This window comes from Varanus komodoensis, unplaced genomic scaffold (genome assembly GCF_004798865.1).
Source record: "Varanus komodoensis strain SLA01 unplaced genomic scaffold, ASM479886v1 scaffold18_3, whole genome shotgun sequence".
In the NCBI taxonomy this organism is placed as follows: domain Eukaryota; kingdom Metazoa; phylum Chordata; class Lepidosauria; order Squamata; family Varanidae; genus Varanus; species Varanus komodoensis.
In genome coordinates, this window is record NW_025335549.1 from 3986746 (window position 1) to 3995308 (window position 8563).

Genomic DNA, 8563 nt, shown 5'->3' on the forward strand with positions numbered 1-8563 from the left:
TTGTGCCCTCGGAGGCCTAGGCATTTAAAGGCATATCAGATTAGAAAGAAGCTAGCCTGATACATCACACTGTCCCTCATAAGAACACAAAAAGAGCACTGCTGCATCAGACCAAAGTTCCATCTAGTCCAGCATTCTGTTCATACAGTGGCTGAATGCCCAGAGGAAATCCACCAGCAGGACATCAGTGCAACAGTCTGTCTCACAGAGGTACAAGGCTTTTGGCATCAAGGGCCCCATGTGATGTTAGTGCAGAGATTAGGGGCTCTGTACACGCATATGAAGATGGACATCAGCAATCATGATGAAGATCACTCTTTCCTCACTAATAGCAGTAGAGCAATTAACAGAGCAATCTGTATGAGGACTGCTGAGTGAGAGGAGAGCCTTCTCTCCCCGCACCCTGCAGGATTCTGATACAGATTGTAAGGAAAGAGCAATTTGTACTAAGATTGCTGGCAGAGGAAATTTCATGGCAGTAGCAGCAGAAGGTCAGAGCACCCTTGGCAGCTGCAATTGCCTGGGGCAGGAGACACATGTTGTGCATCCCTGGGCTGCCTGCCTGTTAAGGGATTTAAAATCTTGTGATCAAGAAAGGCATATCACAGGTCAAAATTGGTGTGTTACCGCTACAGTAATAGTGCACAAATTTAAATGTACTATGAAGCTTTTGCTAAATGAAGTTCTATATATAATGTTCTGTGTCCCCTAAATATTATGGACTGTGACTGTATAAAGCTTTCCACTGAACTGCAATTCTTCTTCAGTAAGTCTGCAATTCTATGCACCTACCAGGAAGTATGTCTCACTTAACATAGAAACATTTAACTTCTGAGCAAACATATTCAGATCATGCTTAAGGACAGCCAACATTATTTCAAAAGGTAATTCTAGCAGTGCAACCCCATGAATATTCACTTAGAAGTTTGACCAACAGGGTTCAGTGAAGCTTACTTCCAAGGAAGAATCCATAACATTACAGCCTCTTAATTCCTACACAGAGGCTAGGTTCATCAAATGACACAACAAGCAACTTTTACTACTAACCATCTTCAATGGTCCCAGCTTTGGCATCCTTTTTCTTATTTTTCTTTTTGGCAGATTTTTGAAATGGTGCAAATTCCACTATGGCAGGATATTCTAGACCTGTTTGTACATAAACACGTTTTTAAAAACAACAACTATGTTAAGAAGCAAACCAAGGACTAAAGTTGTTGTACCGAGTATGTCTCAAAAGCAAACCTGAACAAGCCCAAACTAAGGCAGTGTTTTCACGGGCCAGCCTCACACAACATGTATCTTGCCCACATGAGCTGTCTATCCAGATCTCCCTCAGCAGTAGCTGGAAAAATGGTACCACCATGGTCACAGGGAGCATTGCTACTCATAGCCAAGCCTGTCTGGATCACACATTTATATTGGGCTACATGATGACAAACAATAGTGGGAAGTATATTGTGTGAACTGACCCTAGAGCCACAATATAGTTTGGGTTGTTTTATGAACAGGCACATTAGATGATGGTTTTATAATGAACTGAAGGATACTGATTTGGCCATACAAATGCATACATTTACACATGGCTATCTGTTGAAAGTTACGGAGTAAATGCTTTTTGAATGAAGACTGTTCTACTATAAATGGCAAAGAAAGAAAATTTAGCTACATGTAAAATGACACAGAAGCAAATGAATGTAAGCAGCATGACCCTATAGTACCACTTTAGCAGCAGCGGTTCAAATAGAGGATGCTGAAGTAGCATCCCACACCTGGCAAGTGAAGCATAATCATTCAACTTTTTTAGCTGCCACTGCAATTAAATTTCCTATTACCAGAGATCTCATATGCATTACTGCTCCCACACAATGGATCTTGTGTCTGCCTGGATGCACTGAAAGAGACTGGTACTAGTTGTGCATTTTCCCCACAGCTAAAGTCCCTTGTAAGACTCATGTGAATCAAATTATTCTGGATTAGCTGGAATTATTTAAGGTCAGTCCTAGACAACACTGCCTCAGAACAGCAATGGACAGATTGTCACATTTATTTTAAAAATGGTTATTTGGAAACAAGTCCAGCTGGTACTAACATATGCTTCTGAGGAAGTATGTTTAGGATTAGGTTAAAACATGGCAGTCTTAAACTTACCTCAAAATAAACCCCACTGAAATCATTGCTAACTAATCATGGTTTAGAGTTACCTGTTTCTGAAACATTGATTCAGGGATAGTAAATAAAATCAGGGATTTTTCATTATTACAGTTTAGTTACTGTACAAAAATATGCCAATATATTTTTAAAAACAGAGATATGATATACATAACCAAGTGTTAGGCTTACTTGCCTTTGTGATCAACAAAAACATAACCATCAAAGCGATCCCTGAACAGAACTATGTCTTCTTGGTTTTTAAAGTTGATGTATGCTCTGGAAAACATGTGAGGGTACAAACTGCAGAAGGACAAAAAATGGCAATGTATAAGGAAACGTTGCTGAGTGATGATTGTAAATATACACAGCACAGACGGGTGTATAACTGAAAGACATATATGACATGCCACTGTTACATGCACCACAACCAAATGCCTAAAGTTCATCTTACCTGGAATCATTAGCAAAGAATTCAAAATAGTCATGTTCAGGCAAAGGCTGCAGATGTTCTTCAAGCTGTTCTTTTGTCAAGCTGGGAGGTAGGCGTCGAATCACTACCTTAAATAAAACGTTTTACTTTTTACAACATCTAGTCTTGCCAGTATACTGTAAATAGGGCATTTCTCCTGATCTTTTTCGTATTTCAAAATGCTTGCAGAGATTTTTTAAGGAAACCCCACTTTGTGGTTATATTTACATCTTCCATCCACATTTCATTACAAATGTAACTTCCTAGGTGCTCAAATTCCAATGCCTAAATTTACAGTTATGTATTGGCAAGTTCTTTCCAAATATTAAGAGAGTGCAACTGGTGGGAAAATATTCAGTCTGTATATTATTCCACAGAAGTATGTTTTATTAAATAAGCAATTTCCCCCTGACTGGGACAAAGCCACCGGGCCACACTTAGCATGCAAAAATACCCACATTAAGTTGTGAGCAACTCCATGCAGGGCTGGAAAATATGTTTATTTGAAACTCTCAAGAGTCATTGCCATTCAGTGTATACAGCATCAAATGAACAACAGCTTCCTATTGTTCAACTGTTTAGCTGAATCTGTGTCATTACCATCATTCTGAAGTTAAGCAGTCCTTTTATTAAGTTTTTTACAAACAAGTACTGACTAAAGTAATAGATTTCGTTATTATGTGTTCTGCAGTAAAAGCACTTCCAGATAATTCTGTGATCCACAACTTTTTAACTAGCAACTACGCCATAACTATTAGTTCTACATTAATATGGTACAGAGATGGTCCTGTCACCCATAACCCGGCCTCTTCATGAGGGGAGAGAAAACAGTTGCACAAGTACAGAGCCTGGCACAGAGGTAAGCTGAACTATGCTCTCACCACTCCAAAGGATGCAACTAGGGCCCAGTTTATAAAATCAGCACAAATGATTTGTGAAGCCTTTTCTGGACTCTCCCATTCCAGATTGTAGATGGTGGTGGCAATGAAAGCTTTCTGTTTTCCACAAAACTAAAAACAAATTATTTCCACACACACAGAATATTGGCATATCAGGAAGAAAAGGTAAGTGTGGTCATGGTATGCTAACTTTTCATGTGTTCTTTTGTTGCAGGCAAATAGGACACATTCTCTGGACCCCACATCCCCGTTAATTAAACGAGGAGAAGCCCTTTGAAGCTACAAGTGGAGCTTACACGTCTGAATGCTGTTACTCCTCCATCAACGCCGCTGCCTCAACCAGGAAAAAGAAAACCCTACATATAGAAAAGTATCAGAACAAGTTTATGAGTTCTGCCCGTGCTAATTTTCTATGGGTGTTGAGGTCTAATCAAACGTGGAACACACACCCATTCCCTGCCCACTGCCTGGAGTGGTACAGTCCAGGAGAAGCGCTACCACCAGACGGCATAAGTCCGCCTCGGTTCGCCTAAGCAGCTCTAGAGGAAGGTCCTTTGGGCGCACCTTGCTAAGCGTCTCCTTTTTGTCCTTCGGCCGCTCGAGCCTGTCAGGCTCGCCCCCCGCTTTGGCGTCCATGCCGGCCATCGCTGTCCCCACCCCGGCGGGAGTGAGGTGACCGCCTCGCTTCTCTTTGGGCCTTGCGTTCTCCTTATCTTCTTTCATCGTAGGCGTAGCGGTAACAACAGGCTCTCCCCGTCAGCCTCAGCTCATCCCTGCTCGCCCATTGGCCATCGCTCCTCTCGCGGGAATAGGGGCGGGAGGAAAAGACGAGCCCGCTGCGAGAGCGACGCCACAGCACCCTCCTCCCAGGCTTCGGAGACGTCCCGGCTGCACCAGGCCGCACGGTTGCCATAGAGACGGGCGTTCCCGGCGTGCCTTGGGACAAAAACTCCCAGCATACTTCGCCCTCTGCCATGTTAGGAATGCTTTAATTCCCGGCAGGCTTTGGTCTTTGGCTCGTGCTAAATTTATGCTTGATATTATTGTTTATTATTATTACATTGTATTTCTATACCACACATAGCGGAAGCTGTCTGGGTGGGTTACAACATTTAAGTCATCCATCCATCCAGATACGTATATGTTATTTATATATTTGTTTAAATACATTTACTTATGGAACACTTATGTAATTAAATATTTACATTATATTTAAATTAAATTATTAGAAATGGATTATAATTTTGTGTCGCCCAATAAAACATATACAATATAATTAAAAGGAAAAGAAACAGAGTAAAAAAGTAGAATCATTTTCTCTGCCGTTTTTCCTTTTACTTTCTCAAGATGCAACCCTAGACACATTTAGATGGGGGGAAAGGCCTACAACTCCCAGCATGCCCCAGTCAGCAAAACACCTTTTTGCCCTTAGGCTCTATGCTGACTGGGGCATAGATTTCTGGAAGTTAAAGGCCTTCTTTCCCCTTCTCTAACTTGCCTAGGATTGCTCCCTTAGCCCTGGAGGTCTGAAATCGCCATAGCAACAGAGGTCCGGGGCGGTGCTTCCTGGGTTGGATTAACGGAAAGAGCCCAAGAGGCCTCGCGGAGGAGACCGAAAGAGGCGCATGCGCAGTGCTGCTCCTCAGGGGACGGCGCTTTGTCTTCTGTGCACTGGAAGGAGGTTGCGAGGTTGCGGGCGGCGCTGTCGTCGGGATGTGGTACGAAATCCTGCCCGGTTTGGCTGTCATGTACGTGTGTTTGCTCGTCCCTGGTTTATCCACCACATACATCCACAGATACACAAATGGAGGCAAGGTGAGTCTCGTGAGGCCTTTGTTGTCAGTGTCGATTCGAGGGTGGGCTGTCGGCCAACAGCTCCCATCAGCCCTAGCCAACCTGGCCAGTGGTGAGACATGATGGGAGTTGTAGACCAAGAGTCTGGACGGCATACGCATGTTCTCCCTTTCTTCCTCCTTTCTGTCGTGGTGTCTTTTGGAATCCTCTCCCCACCCCGCACAAAAAAGTAGAAAATGCAACGTTATGCATAATGTAGGCGCATGTAATAAAACGAGGAGGGATATATAAACATTTGGATAAAGTGCGTAATATGATGCTTGGTAGTACGTGGCACTACATGATATATCCAAAGGCAGGTGGAGATGGTCCACTGGACTCAAGCACTGAATATTTTCCTTTGCAACCCTGAGGCTCTGGGAGGGCGTGCCACCACCCTGCTGTCCGGGGCACTCGCTGACATAAAGGTGCAGGGGCCCCCAACGATCTCTGCTGCATCGAACCACTGGGATGAGCTGTGCTGCACCTACTCGGAGTCCTGCCTGAGGATTCTTCTCCACCCCAAAATCAACTGTCATCTTCTCTGTGCATGGGTTCCTTTTTTAAAAATAGTGGTGTCCCTAGAAGGCAGGGTTCCTTACAGGCTTTAGTACCTATGAAAATTAGTATATATAGATTTGTGCATACAAATCCTCATTGAGTTCAGTGAAATTTACTTCCAGGGAGCTGTGTGTAGGATAATAGCCTAAATAAATAAAAGGAATATAGGAGGACAATTAAGAGGTGTTTGTAGGGGGTGAGGAGAGGAAGATTAATGGATTTTAAATTTGAAAAGCCAGTTAGTTTACTTTATGTACCAATGTTTGCTGGGGTAGGAGGAAAGTTGGGGACTATTCAGTGATAGTGTAGTTCAGCCAAAGACTTGCTTCCACCTCACCTATTTGTTCTCTCAGGCCTTTCAAATAACTGATGTAGTCTGGGCCTACATCCATACTAAAATCAGTGCTTTTCATATAGGGGATGCTTTGAATTTTGTTCTGTTGTACTTTTTATTTTATAGTTTTATGTTTGGTTTTTAAATTATTATTTTTATTATTTCATAAGTTCTCCAGGGACATTTTAACTTCTGGGCTGTCAAACAAATATAAAAAATAAACTGATAAGCCCAGATTTTCTGAATTGTCCAACAGATCTTGATTCCTTGATGGAATGTATCTTACCTGTGCCCCACTGCTGGTTGTGAGGCAAGATGGAGCTATGTATTTCTCATCTTGAAAATGTGTTGTTGCACTTACTCAAATTTTTCTTTCCATATCAACTTGGCTTTGCACCTTTTAGCTTTGTATTGTTGTCTTCCTCCCCACACCCTCCCCTTGTGCTCATACACTCTACATCTCACTTCTGTGTACCCAGGAAAAGAGGATTGTTCGGTACCCTTACAATTGGCACCTGTTGGAAAGAGATAGGCGTGTCTCTGGAACCAATCGCTACTATGATTCTAAGGTTGGCTTAAACTTTCTGTACAATGCTGTCCAGCTGCAGTATCATGACAGCTTTTCATGTTGTTTTTATTAAGAAAATTATTATTATTATTATAACATTTCTATAAAATGCTACAGCTGGTTGCGCCCCCCCCCCCAATGAACTCTAGCTGCTTTCTAACCCCTACGTTTTTGTCAGTGTTTACCAGATGTGAGCAGAATCCAGCACAGTATTTGATTTGGACATTTTGGAACTGAAAACAAATCATTGTACAATAAATAGTCCTTGATGTAGAGAGACGCATTATGGAATATTGAATATTGAGTGTTATTGAAGTATATTATTATTATTATTATTATTATTATTATTATTATTATTATTATAACATTTCTATGCCACCCCTTGCCAAAACCTCTAGGTCCTGAGAGCTGAATCGTTTACAGTCATGAAGAAAGGATTACCCTTTTAATGCCTCCAGGATTCACTTTTTGTAATCTAGGAGTATGCTCTCATCTTTTTCAGTGGAGTCTCATTGTATGAGGTGCCTGATAGCTTACAGGCATCTGCTCCTCTTTAGGAAATCACAAACAGTTGCTTTCCCTGCCTCTCTTCTTGTTTGCACTGCCAGTTTTCAACTACATGGGCTCCTGAAGGGAAGGTTCTGAGTACTGTTTCTTATGACAGTGCATATGGCCTGTTATACTTGGAGGCTGGGTTCAGAGAACATGATAACCCATGCTCCAGGGTTGAGGGTTCATTGTTGTTGAGCCGTGGGCTGTGGTTGCCATTTGAGTTACTGTGTTGCCTGAACCCAGCTACACTAAGAAACCGTAGATTGATAACCACAAACAACTCATGAGCAGGACCCATGGTTTATTGTTTTGGTTGTAAGCCATGGTTTTTCACCATTAACAAACTATGGTTTATTAGTACCTCTGGGTTGAGACAATACAGTAGTCCATAGTTCAACATCCCACACATGACCTGTACTCGCCTCTTGAGCGTGAGTTATCAATTGCCCTCTGTTGTATAACTCCTGGACATAAATGCTTTGTGGTCTTGAGATCGTACCTTATTCTGCCAATGGAGTTATGGAAAATACTTTAAAGAGAAATTTGTTAAACTGGATATAGTTTGATGTCATGTGTGGCAGACACCTTGAACATTTCTCTTTCACTTTGTATTTTTCAGGGCTTGGAGAATATTGACCCTTGATACCAGTCTACTACTAATAAACATGGATTTCACAGAAAGTGTTCTGCATTTTAATCACAAAGAAATTCTAATAGCATATTGCTTGATGCTATTGTAAAAAGTAATAAATGTATCAGACTAGATGGCCCAGGAGGCCTTCTGACTTGCTCTGTTTCTATGTTTCTGTGTATGGATTGAAATGATACAAACTGTTGACATATAGAAGACCATATTGGGTTTTGTTTTCTTTGTTAATTTGCTTCAAAAGTGATAGTACAGATATGTTACTGAAACTTCTAAAGAATATAAGGTGCCATGATACTGGTTGTCAAGAAAGATTCTTTCTTGTCCTGATCTCTTTGATACTAACCTTAAATGTTTGGAGAGATCACTGAACATATTGACTGAATTGTCATCAGTCTCCTGATGACCAAAGTTCTTGTTTCCACCGTCTAGGGAGGTGGGGATCTTTTGAATCAGTGCTTGGAGTTGGGTTTTGGCTTGAAGGGCAAGTTCAACAAGTTGAAATTTACTCCAGATAGAACCGCAGAGCTGATGGATGAGGCACATGGCA

General features: G+C 41.7%; 2 protein-coding genes across 3 annotated transcripts in view; one reads left to right on the top strand and one right to left on the bottom strand.

The window, feature by feature from the left end:
- UPF3B (UPF3B regulator of nonsense mediated mRNA decay) overlaps positions 1 to 4344 on the bottom strand; it is an 11539-nt gene extending 7195 nt beyond the window's left edge. The window contains exons 1-4 of one of the 2 annotated variants that reach the window (XM_044427457.1): positions 4084 to 4344; positions 2603 to 2709; positions 2345 to 2451; positions 1048 to 1146 (exon numbers count right to left, since the gene is read on the bottom strand). In XM_044427457.1, the coding sequence (XP_044283392.1) occupies positions 1048 to 1146; positions 2345 to 2451; positions 2603 to 2709; positions 4084 to 4242 (472 nt within the window). In that variant the 5' untranslated portion in view covers positions 4243 to 4344. The remainder of the gene's footprint in view (positions 1 to 1047; positions 1147 to 2344; positions 2452 to 2602; positions 2710 to 4083) is intronic. The other variant, XM_044427458.1, reaches the window with a different exon arrangement.
- A 784-nt stretch (positions 4345 to 5128) lies between these two features.
- Positions 5129 to 8157, top strand: NDUFA1 (NADH:ubiquinone oxidoreductase subunit A1). The gene is made up of 3 exons (XM_044427541.1): positions 5129 to 5334; positions 6727 to 6816; positions 7987 to 8157. The coding sequence occupies exons 1-3, from the start codon at positions 5233 to 5235 to the stop codon at positions 8008 to 8010; spliced, it is 216 nt and encodes a 71-aa protein (XP_044283476.1). The 5' UTR covers positions 5129 to 5232; the 3' UTR covers positions 8011 to 8157.
- Positions 8158 to 8563: the final 406 nt, after the last annotated feature.